At 40.1% G+C, this 14,231-nt stretch overlaps 1 protein-coding gene across 24 annotated transcripts in view; it reads right to left on the reverse strand.

Annotated features, from left to right (window-relative positions):
* Ppp2r2b (protein phosphatase 2 regulatory subunit Bbeta) overlaps nucleotides 1-14,231 on the reverse strand; it is a 291,625-nt gene that overhangs the window by 221,201 nt on the left and 56,193 nt on the right. For 12 of the 24 annotated variants that reach the window (XM_059245825.1, XM_059245826.1, XM_059245824.1 and 9 more), the window contains one exon: nucleotides 11,617-11,702. The exons of 10 other annotated variants lie outside the window; for them this stretch is intronic. In XM_059245825.1, coding sequence (XP_059101808.1) covers nucleotides 11,617-11,640 — 24 coding nt within the window. In that variant the 5' untranslated portion in view covers nucleotides 11,641-11,702. Of the gene's footprint in view, nucleotides 1-11,616; nucleotides 11,709-14,231 lie in introns of those variants that run through there. 2 more of the 24 variants (XM_059245838.1, XM_059245839.1) reach the window with 1 other exon arrangement.

A 14,231-nucleotide genomic window follows, 5' to 3' on the forward strand; every position in this document is an offset into this window, starting at 1 on the left:
CTTATACATAAAACTAAGATATTAACTCTGCTGATTCTGTTGAAGGGTGACCTCAGAGAACAGGACTACTTTGCAAAAAGAACGTGATGAGGTTCTAATTTGCTGAGCTCTTGGCTGTGTTTGGGACAGCCACTACTGCCCACCCCCAATCTACCTTCACCTCCTGGGGGTGGGGCAGAGAACAGAATGCAGATGGTGTCGCCATCCCTGCAACTTTATTCCCCTTTCTTTCCAAACATTTATTTTTGCCTCCCCAGGGCATCAGGAAGAGCATGTTCTCACACAGTCGTTCTGAAGCGTTGCCAGGTTTATCTTTAGCATTATCTCAGGGCAAATAAGACAGAGGAAAATAGCATCTGGGGTCAGATGTAGAAAACTTGAGTCTTATTTAGCTTAAACTGGAAGAGCTAAACTGAAAAGCTAATAATGTTGATTCTGGATTCTGATTTTTTTTTTTCCCTACAAGAGTTTCTATTTTGAGGAGAGGCAGTGGAAGAAATAAGATGGGCTTAAGCACTAACAGCTTTGGGCTGTAACTCAGACTAGATCAATGGCTGGGTGATTGAGTACCCTGGCTTGCATAGATGTAACGTTCTTGAATGGCTTCTCCGTGCCTAGCATTTTATTCTCACACAGCTTTACAGTCTGCATTAGTTACCTCTCAGAATCTGTTACAACGCTCCTCCTCTCCGAAAGAAAATATAGCACTATTTTCACAGCTTTTATGGTAATTAAAGGAGACCACAACTTTTGCAAAATTACAAAGTTTGCATCTGTAATATCATAGTTGCTTAGCAAATCTTTCTGTCCTTCTCTTATCTTCAGAGCAAACAAATTCATTCCTCCTCCAAGTCAACTTGCGAAATAAAAGCACAGATCTAGTATGTAACTAAAAATAAGATCAGCAGACAGCCCCACAAATTTGTTCTCCTAAAGTATCAATGTGTTTTTGGAGGTCCATCAGTCACACTAGCAGGATTACAAACATCAGTCCCAGATACTGACCATTCAGACTGTCCTATTTTGATATCAATTACTTGTTTTACAAAACAAAACAAACTGCTTTTCTTTTCAGCCATGAAATATGGTATGCATATCCCAGAAATCAGTATTATAAGGTGGCCAAAATATTAAAATTGCTTATTCAAAGTAGTGAACATATTACCTGCAGTGGGTAAGACATTGTGGTGGGAAGTGTAACAAGAGAAACAAATGTGTTCTTGATCTGATAAGCTTACTCTCTAGTAGGCTAAGATACAATGTCTGTCCTCAGGGAGGCTAACCCAGGGGCAGGAAGGAGGCACACACTTCCATTAATCAATAGTGGCTGATATGCTATATTGTAAGCATTAAATTACAAAGTAGTAGCTCTAAGGTGAGGAGTCATAAGAGCTGATGTAACCACTCAGGAGACTGGGGTTCAGGGGAGGGGAGTGGAATTGGGACTGAGATGTCTGAAAGGGAGGGAGGACTATTCAATGTCTTCTATTGTCCCTATGAATCAAAACTTAAAGCAGCCACTGCCTGCGTGACTATGATTCAAAGAAAAGGGAAGGGCATTCATATATTGAAGTGTTTATTTGTTGATAAGGGCCAAGTGCTAACTATTTTCAATTGTTAAGTTATAGTGAGATAATTTTAAAGCACAGATCTTGTTTAATGTTCCACTGTTTCCAAGTTATCCTGATATTAGGCACAATGAATAAGGATCAATATGGATCTTGATTCCATCACTTTCATTAATGCCCTCATGATACTATAGTCTACTGGGCACCACACAAGGAGAAGTATACAATCTGTGGAGGCTCTAATCAAATTGTCTCAATGAGGGATATTACAAAATTGTCCCACTGAGAGAGTATATGGGAGATTAGCTTCCAAGTAATCCCAGGGGACTATATAAACAACAAACTCAGAATCTACTTTATATATTCCTAAAGGAGGGGTTCTATGTAGCTGTTTGGTATATGGTTAAAGTCATTGGTGTTCTCTTTTACAAGAGAAAAAGTACAAAGTAGAGGATATAATTTCATTGCCTATTTCCCCACAAACTAAACCTCCATTTCTCAAAGCCCGTATTTTATTCACTTATTACTATTTTTATTATTCTAGAATTTGGGTGCAGCTGTGCTCATTCCTTCTACTTCACAGCTACAAACAGTGAGAGATAATGATTTCTGAAATATATTGAAATGTTCCAAATGTCAGAAAAGCCACTCTCTCTTAGGCTAAGGGATCCTTGCTCACACACGACACACCCACAATCATGAAGGGACCTTGATGAGACATCACTGTGCCTCTGCACATATTCATTTTAGCAACAGCCACTCATATCTAGAAACCAAATGGAGCCTGCAGACCTGCATGGTTGGTTCCACTTAGTGAAACTTCACTTTTGGAAGCTGATTTGAGATGTCACTAGAGCAGTCTAGACACTGAAAACATGCCAATTCTTTAGGATGAACTGCTTGGTTCCATTAGAAAGAGCTGGATCCAGGATCTACACATTTTTCTTTTCAGCACTCTGTATCTATGTGTCATTGTGTGGTCTTCCTGGAAGTTACCACCTTTCTTTGTCTTCCCCTTATTAAAATACTCGTGTAGGTATGCAGAACATATTTTGTTCTAACTTCTCCTATACGTTATACTGGCTACCTGAGGTTATGGCTTTCTTTATTTAATAAGTTCCTTCTTTTAAAACCTTTTAGTAGACTTCAGAGAATGCGGATGACTTTGCAACTCCTTGTCGTGGCTTATAAAGTTCCACAAAACCCCACATTTGCTCTCTTATCTCATGCCGCTTTTCTACTGGGCTCTGTCCTTCCCACATGCCACCAACCCTGCCTGGGGCTCTCGGACGTGCTACTTCCTCTAGTTGATATGCTCCTTTGAATCGTTGGTGTGACTAACCCATTTTCATACTTCATCTCTCAGCTCACACTGAAATCATCTAGAGCCATCCTATCATGTTTTCCCCCATTCAGTTGCTACCATTCCCTCATCATTTACAATTATTTCATTTTGGAGAAGGGTTTTTGTTTCCATGCCCAATGACTCTTCCTTATACTCATAAGCTCCATGAGGAACAGATATTACGTGTGTTCCTCTCATTATTAGAACTCCAGTGTATAAAATGTAGCTGGGACTGGTGTGCTAGCTTGTCCTATTAATGGAGGGTACTCAATAAATACTTATTCAAGTTAAAAAACCAGATAACTTGAATGTATGTATACTAAATACTATCTCCCATGTGTATAACTAAAGCACAAATATTGGTAAATTTATTTTTTATAAGATTCCATCAGTAAGCAAGAATTTAAAATTTAAAATTTAAATTTGGGAGTTCCACACATGCACTGACCAATAAAGTAGCCACTAGCCATGGAACTCTTCATATACTTGAAAAGAATCTCATCTAAATAGGATGAGCCATAAATAAAAACATATTCACTGGGATTTAAAGACTTCAGTTGAAAAGAAATACAAAATGTCTCATAATGCTGAGTTCATATTGAAATGACATTTTAACATATTAAAATATCCTATTTATTTTATCTATTGCATTTTCTTATGTAGTTGTTAGAAAATTGAAATTACCTGTGTGACTTGCTGTATTTCTATTAAATGACCTGGATTTACTCCCTGTTCCTCCAGCATTCAGAGTTATCTTGACTTCTATCATGGCATATATTACAGATGGAAAATGTGTAGAAGTCTCAAAGCTACTTGTAAATTCTTAGGTCATCCTGTAGCACTGGGAATTAGCTTGGCAGGATCTGAAGGACTCCTTAGATGACTCATCCTATCTCCCCCAACAACTCTGTATATATTTCAACCATCACAGTTGTACTCAAATTGCCTATTAACTCACTTAGAACGTCTTAGTCTCTAGTTTGCATTGTTGTCATTTTGTTTGTAAAAAGTTTCTGACTGACAGGAGAAGTCAACAGTTAATACACAGAGCCCTGACATTCCCCTTGCCGCTTCTCTCCTCTTAAGAACATCTTATGTTACTATGGCTCACCGATTATAACTAATGAACTTATGTTCACACACTGTTACCAAGCTACACAGGTATTTATATTTCTTTGGTTTTTACCTAATGTGCTTTGTTCTAGGACCATCTATGTCACATATACTTGTCCTGAGAGAGTTTCTCAGACTTCCCTTGCCTTTGATCTTAAAGCTCTTGACAGCCTTAAGAAATACCAGTCAATGCATACTGTAGTATACCCCTTGTGGGATTTGCCTGGTTTTTCTCAGGACTGAAGACCACAAAGCTAAAGCGCCATTTTTATCATTTCATATCAGTCAACATGTCAGCGTGACTAATGCCTCTGTTGACGCTGCGCACCTGGCTGGAGTAGTGTTTACCAGGTTTCTACACTAGAAACTCCCTCCCGCTCCTCTCTGCACTCTCTAGAAGGAAGCCACCAGATGCAGCCTACACTTCAGGGGTTGAGCTATGTTCATTTGTGGTGCTTCTTCAGGGTGTCATCTACATCATTTATTTGGAGTTCCTCAGCAGGGGCTTGTCTTTCTTTCCTCACATTTATTAACGTGCATTAGAATCATATTATGCACTTATATCAATACAGACATTAGCTTTGTGTTTTGGGAAATGACCTCAAGCCATTTTATCTTACTGTTCACATTGCTCTACTTCAGCTACTGGGGCTCTTCCATTGGTTCCTGTGTGGCTTTGACATGTTCTCATCCACTTAAGAGCGTTGCATTTGAATTCCCTTCCTTCATGGCTTTATTGGTGGCCCCAATGTATCATATAGATCAATTTCCTAATAACAACATCAGACAACTTTTCAGAGTCCTGGTTCTTTGAATTGGAGAGTGGTTTTGGAAACTGGGATGTGGGTGCTAATTGTGCTCACTGATGCTGGGATGCTTCTCTCAGCTGTTAAGAAAATTCATGCACATATGCACATACCTATGTGTGCAATACACATTTCTACACAGAGTTGCCTACACACACATGCACAGGTCTCCAATTGTAATTCATAAGCACATAGAACACTTTGGCTTCTTTAAAAAAAATTTTTTTTTTTGAGACAGAGTTTCTCTGTATAGCTTTGGAGCCTTTCTTGGAACTCACTCTGTAGCCCAGGCTGGCCTCAAACACACAGAGATCTGCCTGCTGGGATTAAAGGCATGTACCATCACTGCCCGGCTTCTTCTTCTCTCTTATCTCTAAGCTTTGACCTAACAGTGACAGGTGACTGGATTTTCTAGAGAAAAGATCAACGCTTCATTCATGGCAGGATTCCCAGTGTTTGGGGCTTATATTTTGAGTTGATACTGAGTTTACCTCATAATCTGGAAGAGGCTAGAGATAAGTCTGCAAATATTACAAAATACAGATTTCAAAGACAAAGATCACAACAATTTATTAGGGCAACCGCACAGGAAGGTGTGCTAACAAAGGTCTCATTTAAATGTTTTTATTCAACTCAGTGAAGAAAAAATGACAGTAATAGTTCTAAGCCACACAGAAAAGATCCAGGCTTCCCTGGAAAGGATTCAAGTGCCGTAAAATGATTTGTTTCTCCACAGCAATTTACATTTATTAAAATAGATAATAGACACAATCATTGTCAAAATAGAGCTTCTGACCCTGTACCATGTCTTAATACATTCTCCAAGTTCCTGACAAACAGGCACAAAGCCACGGAGGATTAGACTGTAAGTGGGGGCTCACTCTAACAGCACAGCAGAAAAAAAAATCTCACACTTGTGGGGAGGAAAATAAGAGCCAAGAACAGCCTTCAAAGGTGGAGGGTGAAGTACAAAGAGAAAGGTGCTACAGTGATGCCTTGGCTGGAGAGGGGACCGGGCTCTGATGTGACACTCTGCATTAATGATGCTAATTTATGCCTAGAGAAGTGTGCACGCATGACACAGGGAATTTAAAGAGGTCTGCATTATGCCAGGAGCTCATCCCCAGTCTCTTGCAAAGACATGTGCTTTATGCAGGGACTGCTTCACCTGGGCACATAGGATGTCTGCTCTTTGTCAGGTTCATGGGAACGCATCGCTTATCCACTCATTTCCAATCTATTCTCTATCCTGAAGACAGAATATGCTTTTTTTCTTTTCTTTCTGTCCTCGAGAAACAAATTTGGCCATTGCCTCCAATCTTCCCCAAATTAAAATTTTTTTTTCAAAACAGTTTTCTTTCAGTCCTACCAGAAAAAAAGCGAAAGGGTCATACACACTTTCAAAGATCTTCGGGATGAGGTACCTAGCTAGTTATGTTCTGGGACATTGAAGCCACATACGCCACTTTCCATTGCTCAGAATGAGCATCTTGTCTTCTACATGATTCAGCCTTTGTATGTCTGGTTATCCCCTTGGGCCAGCCTCCCAACCTTCAACCTCACTCCCACCATTCCCCAAGGACCGAACATTCATTCTCTTATCATTAAAGACTTCTTTGTTCAGGTCTGTCTTTTTTTATTTTACACTACCATAGCAGCATAAAGTCTTATTTGGAGTGATGGTCACATTCGCCATTGTGCACTTAGCTTTGTTCCTTTTTGATTAATGTGTTTTTCCAGAGGGTCTTGCCATTCCACACTTGTGGCACTAACTTCATGCCTGGCACACAGTAAATGCCTCATGAATATCCATTGAGTAAATAAGAAACTGACCACACCATCCACCCACACAATTTGTCAAGGTTTTCTGAGCAACAGAACCTGAGATGCTAAAGAATATACCATTATATACCAGAGGTCTGATTGGTTGCCATAGGGATAAGTGAAGGAAATAGCATTGCTGGGCTCTTGGTTTCCAAAGACACAGAAAAAATGTGCTGAAATGAATTTTTTGGACCTGAATCTAAAAGGGCATGAAAAGTCCTAATCAGAAGAATCCCTTTTTAATTATAGTGTTGTTTAGTGACTAAGTTTTACCCCTTAAAGTAACTGTTATTAAGGAATTTTGGTTTATTTAACAACTTTCTAAATGCTACAATTGGTTTCAAAGCACTAGTCATGGAGTCTGGACCTCATTTAACACTGTGTTGAGTGCTAGGTGCTGTATTAGGCCACCGGGTACATGCTGAGCAAGTGAGACAGGCACTTACCTCTGGGTGGAGGGCATAATCAGCACACTAACAAGGGGAAGAAATGGCTCTAGATAGTTTCTAGTGATGCTGAATGGAGATGCTGCCTCAAGAGCAGAGAAAGACAAGACCAAGATGAAATTCACTGTTTTGTTATGACCTATGCTGGTTCAAGTGTCTGCCATGGATAACCTTCCTCATTTCTCCACAGTACCAAGTAGATCACCACAGTGCCTTTTTTTCCTGCTTGATGGAGGAGAAGGCATTTCATGCTTTCGTAGAGTTTAAATGTCTTCCCTTTTCAGAGCAAATAACCAGGCAAAGGAAACCATAGGTTTTCTATGGAGTAATCTGACCCACCAGCTTCTCTACCGCTCTGTTTGCACACCCCCAAGGTCAAAATACCCTGTTCCCCAGGATGCACATCTCACCAGAGCATCTATATCATGCCAAGGAAAAAAATTCTTTACTTGGTGCCAGCGGAGGAGTAATTAGGGATACCCAAAATCTTAAAGGCAACAGAGAGATTCTAAATCTCACAAAGAATGTATGAGGAATCTCCAGATGACCACGGCAAACCCTGAGGTGTAGTGCAGTACTGGAAGCTTCACTGGCCCTTGATAATTATGTGCAAAATATTTGCTGTATGAGTGGACATGCATCAAGAAAATTAGCCAGTTGAAGTACGACTGCAGGGGATTTGGAATAGAAACAGTTGCTCACTTAGCAAGAGGAAAAAGCACTGAGAAAGAGTATCCTTTCCATCTCTGCTATTACTGCCACCACTAAAGCCACAGGCTTAAGAAAGGTCAGGAGGGGAGAGTCACAAACGGATCCATGGCTGTCCCAGGACTCACCATCCAGCTCACTTTCTCCAACAGAGGAGGGAAATCAACAGACTGACACATAGTTCCAATTACACTCCCAAGCAAATAAACTAATGGTGTCTTTGTTTTTAACCTAACAAATTATATTTTGATTACAGGTCATTAGTGACCATGAATACACAAAACTATTTGCATTTCACTTGGATGTCTGAATTATAGTCTTGTCTTCACACTAGCTCAGCCAAGCTTCCAAAGGGAGAAGCCCCTTATCTGCCTGCAAGCAAAACTTAAACAAACTAACAATTAGCCTCAGGGATTGGACTGTGATGCACAAGGCTCTGTTATTTTGGTTCATTGTTGTTCTGCTTGCTATAAAATTAGCCAGTCCCTTTGTGGTGGAGACATAATCTTTCTGCAAAAAGACAGTGCGATCACTCAAAAGGTTCTGAGTCATTCTCAGTGCCTGGCAATGCATTGGTGAGGGGAACGGACCTGCTTCTGGGGTACCACTGCAGATTATCCTGAATTCTCAACACAGTGACTGATTAGAGTCCAGATAAATGCAGGAAGCAGGTTGGGAATTACCAGAAACACAGCGGTGACAAGAAGAGAATAGAGCGTGTCCACACACACACACACACACACACACACACACACACACACACACACATCAGCTGGGTAACCAGGATTCAGAAAGGTCCAGTGAGGGCCTTGGATTATCCACACTAAGAGGCAAGGTTCTTAAAAAAGGAATTGGATAATTGCCAAGCCCTGGTTTCACTTTGTGCTGAGCTGTACAGAGAGGCATGGAATGATTAACAGATTAATAACCTCAGAATGAGCACCTTTTAGTTTAGTAATTGTCATTTGGGACCAAATCCATGCTCCATCTCTTGGAAAGTTCTTTTGCTTTTTTTTTTTTTTTTTAAAAAAAAAATAAAGGTCCCCTAGGGAGTATGACTTTTAACTACTAACCTTCTAAGCCCACCAAATTAGAGGCATTTCTAACAAAACAAGTAATGTTGCTTCATATGTCTATGCAACCATGTTTACTTTTTATTCTGTTCCAGCTTCTGAACAGATCACTCATGTTTCAACTCCACATGCAGAGAGGAAGGAGGAGTTAGAGTTCTATGCTGCTTTCCAGACCTTTCCAATCAGGGAGACTGGGTTTTACCTTACAGCTTGGCTGGCCTGAAACTTACTATATAGACCATGCTTCCCTCAAACTCACAAAGATCCTCCTGCCTCTGCCTCCAGAGTGCTGGGATTAAATATGACATGCCAGCATGACCAGCCTCTGTTCATCTCTAAATATGCCTTATGGAGGAGTTGGGTTATGAATTATACAGTGGTGGAAAATATAACCCCTAACATCAAACTTGTCAGTTTTCAGATCCTAATCTATTTCATGGGGATTTTGTTTTTACCTCCCCAAGCTTCAATGTCTCCAGATGTGAAGCCCACCCCACAACAGCGTCACTTCATAAGGTGATTACTACACGCCAGCAGGTAAGAAATCCACAGCAGGTCATTTGTGCAGTAAATGGCACCCAAGTGCTTAATAATTATTAACTACTCCATGATTCAAGTTGGCACTCATTAAATAAGAGGACTGCCAGCCTCTTTACACTGATCTCCTGCCATAGTTTCTTGTTTGGGGAAATCAGAGACAACCATATATGGTTTCATGTCACAAGTGTTAAATAATTTCATATTGCAAATTCAAGACAATCTTAACCGACGTCTAATGAATTCTATTTTTTAAAGATAGGTGGATTTGTGAAAATGACACTTCTCAAAGACTGCACATACTTTATACTTCACATTTATTCATTTGTTAAGCTATGTAAAATGTTTCAATAGTTTCCAACTCCTTAGTATTTTGAAAAGGGCAAAAGGCAAAGCAGGCATCCATTGCCATCTTTTTCAAAAGCTCTTAAAATGCCAACTCCCAATTGTTTCTACTGCAGGTTTTGTGCTTTTGGACATACAAGTATGATCTCTCTTCTCTCTCTCTCTCTCCTCTCTCTCCTCTCTCTCTCTCTCTCTCTCTCTCTCTCTCTCTCTCTCTCTCTCTCTCTCTCTCTTGCCCATGGTAGAGAAGCACAAACATTGGAAAGTCATTCAAAATTTTTCCTATTTTATCTCATTAAAGCAACATTGAAAGTGTTATTGTGGGTTGTAATGAAACAAGATAAATCGGCATTACAAAGCCATTATTAAAACAGATGAGAGAGGAAAATGTCAGCTTTCTATATCCAGGGTAGACCTAAACTGAATCTCACAACACACACACACACACACACACGCACACACACACACGCACACACGCACACACACAAATTTAAAAATAAACACCATCTCTTACGATCTTACTTAAAAAAGTTATCTACATGTCTGTCTGTGTGCCAACTTGTCTGCATTTACCACATGGAGGTGCCCTTGGAGGTAAGAAAAGGGCATCAGCTCCCCTGAAACTGGAGTTATAGGAGGTTGAAAACTACCTAATATGGGTCATAAGAACCAGCCCTAGGTCCCTTGCTAGAGTAACAAGAGCTCTTAACGACTTAGCTATTCATTTCTTCAGCTCCTCCATCCTGGGCTTAAAATGTGCTTTATGAAGTATCTTTGGAGAGCTATGTGTATAGTTGAGTGGAAAAACACCTGTTTCACACAGGCAAGGACCTGAGTTTGAGCCTCAACACTGCTAAAAGCAAAAACAAAAAGAAAAATAATTTTCTAAAGTACCATAGCTCCCCAGGGACACTGATGCCTGGTGCATTTTTGTCCATACCTGGACAGAAAGAATATATCTACATATATAATACACATAAAAAAAGCATACACGGGCTCAGCTACATAGTATTTTCTACCCTTATGTGGCCTTGGGCCACTTTTGAAGTCACATTCCTCCTATGACAAATATTCCTTTGAGGGCTCTCTCTTTCCTTTGCTTTTCTCCCAAACAGCTTATACTTTGGTTTCTCTCTTCAGTGTTCCTATCAACCTCCGTTACAAACTCTATCTCAAAGGAGACTTTCTGGTGATATTTTTTCTTAAAATACCACTGTTTTCACTTAAATTTTATTTCCAGGATGTAAAGCTACATCCTGTAAAGCTAGGCACCTTTTTGCCATAAATGGTTTGAAGAAACGAGTGAAAAACACCATCTGATCAAAACAAGGGACACTGCCCAAGGTTATGCGAGGGCTTTCAAAGATTTAGTACCAGTGCACAGTTCTTGTTTGTTCCTGCACAGTGATTTCTGTTTTCACACTCAAAAATCACCTCTGTGTTTGGACTGTCCATTCCTCATTGTATGCAAAGTCAGAGGCCTATTCTGTGTCTTCATTTGTCTCTAGACCCCAAACCCTTGTTCTCTGTTCAACCAATGAATTCATCTGTCTTATTCACTAGCCTATTCAACCTACCTCTCTGTCATCAATAAAGTACACTATGCTCTTGTCTCTCTTGTCTACCTGGCAAATCTCTCTTAGCAATGTTAAAATAATTTATCATCCTCGTGTACATTTGATCAAAATAGTATGCAATTATTAAAATCATGAGTCAAACTGTCTCACATACAATTATTATTATTTTTTAATATATTCAGTCTCATGGAATAACCATTACGCAGTTAAAATTACTGACTCGGTGCTTCCATGTTGCTATTTGGTCAAGAGTAGCAGGCATAAATGGTAATACCTTTGCTTCCATAGATGCTTTCATCTGGGTAATTCATGCTTCATTATTGTGCCACTAGTCTCTCTCTCGGGGGTTTCTCTTGGCTCCTGTGACAAATATGGGGTTCAGATCCAGGCTTCAGGAGGGGGGTGGTGATGCTTCAGATTTTGGTAACATACAGCTGCATTTATTTACCCCAGCCCCCACCCAGTCTCTTAGGTGAGATTGCTCTTGATATAGCAAGTTCCAACTAATAGCTTAGATTCTTACAGAATTCCAACCCAAGAGAGTATATTGATTACTTAATGAGGATCAAATCACCACCAGCCTGAACTGATACTGGCTTAAGGGTTAAAGACGGGGAAGTAACTTATTTACACTCTGTTCTGTCTTACAACAGTAATATTGTATACTTTAGGACGTATAGACAATATTAATATCAGTGAAAATAAATCCTAACATAACTCAAGAAAATGCTATAACTGTGTCCCTGGGACCACCATCAGCTTATTATATACCTTGTCACATGCATGGTGCTCATAGTAACCTTACGAAATTAAGGGCTGTGTTATCTTCGTTTTATAACAAAGATAGATAGATGGGCTTAGAAAAGTTCAATAATTTGCCTTAGGACATAAAAATAGCAACCTAGTCATCTACGTTCTTACCACCTGAAATATATTTTTAGTTTAGTACCAAACTCTAGGGATTATGAGGACAAAAGTTTTATGGTCCAGAATGAATTATATTTGTGACCACTAAAGTCTTGTAGAAATACTGCAAACAATAGAACAATTGCTCATTTACTGTTCAGTCCATGGCAGGCACAAAACTAGTTAAGATATTACTGTTGTCTGATTTAATCCTTCAGACAGATACTATGAGTTAGGTATTTGGGTATGATACACAGCCATGAAGGAGAACCACGTCCATGGGCTTCCCTACGCTTTTAGAACTCACCAAGGAACGTTTAATTCTTTAGGCTTGTATCGCTGGCTAGGGACATAGTCTTTGAGACCTTTTGATTTGTCAAGCAGACAATGATTTCAGAAACAAGGCACAACTCCTACCCAGGTCCAACAAAGAATTTAGGTGATGCACAGAAAGCCAAACACTCCAAATTCTCACTTATAGGTAGAGGTTTTTTTTTAAAAAAAAATCTGACTTCATAGAATGAGAGAGAGAATGGTGGTCACTAGAAGCTAAAAGAAGTGGGGAGAAAAATGGTTAGAGGGGGAACATGATTGCAGGTTTGACGAGAGATGATGAAGGCACAGTCCAGTAGGACAAGGCAAAGGAAGTCAAGAAGAGCTAAGGTGAATGCGCACCAAGTTGCTTTCCCCAAGGAACCTGCTGTAAAGGACACTGATGGTCACCATCTTGCACAGAGATTCAGCACAAAGGAGTATTTTTCTCCAGCCTGAGATTGCCTCTAAGTGAGGATCCAATTATTATCTAGGACTTTAACATGAGAAAAGGTATATTCCGAGACTCAGAATCCATAGCCTTAAGTTGTCTGGCACAAAGTAGGCCCATGATCATAGATACTCTGATTGGCACCAATGGTTCTGCTTCCTTGTTAAAAAAAAAAAAAGTAAAAACAAAGCCACATTCATTTGCTGTTCACTGTTGTAAGAGCTTTGCAAACAGTTTGAAGGAATCCAAAACTCCTATACACATATTAGATAGCACCCCTATTGTGTCTAATTTCTTCAATGACCAAAATTTGATCACCAGTTTAGGCAAGTTGGTTTACAAAAAGACTAATCTGAAAGGCCGGAGGATGAAAATGTCATCAGCACCAAAATATCCATAGAACAGTGTGCTAAGCTGTTTTCATGGTTAAAAGAGGTTCTTTCTCAAAGATCCTAGTTCCCTGCAGACTTGATGGAAACAGATCAGTTCTTGGCAGTATGAAATGACCAGAAGTATCTTTCTGAGAAAGCAATACCAAACTACCATGTCAACATTCATGGCACAGATACTCTCAGGAACTCAAAAGGGGGCATCAGCATATTTTGCTGAAGATGCCTCTGTGTTCCTATGTTCCTATGCAGACTTCGAAGTATCATGTTATTGTCTCTTGTTAGTCTACATTAGAAAGCATAATTTCTCCATGTATTAAGGCTGGGCAAGGTGACCCAGTATGGGGAATAGGGTCCCAAGAGCCAATAAAAGAGTCAGAGACAGTCCCTGTTCCAACTGTTAGGAGTCCCACAAAACGGCCAAGCTACACGAGTTGTAACATATATACAGAGTGCCTAGGTCAGTCCCATGGTTCTGGCTCCCTGGTTGTCAGTTCAGTGTCTGTGACCCCCTATAGACCCAAGTTAGTTAATTCTGTATGTTTTCTTGTGGTGACCTTGACCCCTCTGGCTCCTACAATCCTTCCTCCCCATCTTCTGCAGGATTCCCCAAACTCCACCTAATGTTGGGCTGTGGGTCTGCATCTGTTCCCATCAGTTGCAGGATGAAGCCTTGCCTTGCCCAGCCTTAATACACGGGGAGGTGCTTAGTCTTACTGCAACTTGATATGCTACATTTTATTGATACTCATGGGAAACCTGTCCTTTACTAAACAGAAATGGAGGAGGAGATTGGGGGGTGAGAACAGAGAGGGGTTGTGGGGGAGAGAC

This window comes from Peromyscus eremicus, chromosome 19 (genome assembly GCF_949786415.1).
Source record: "Peromyscus eremicus chromosome 19, PerEre_H2_v1, whole genome shotgun sequence".
Taxonomy (NCBI): Eukaryota; Metazoa; Chordata; class Mammalia; order Rodentia; family Cricetidae; genus Peromyscus; species Peromyscus eremicus.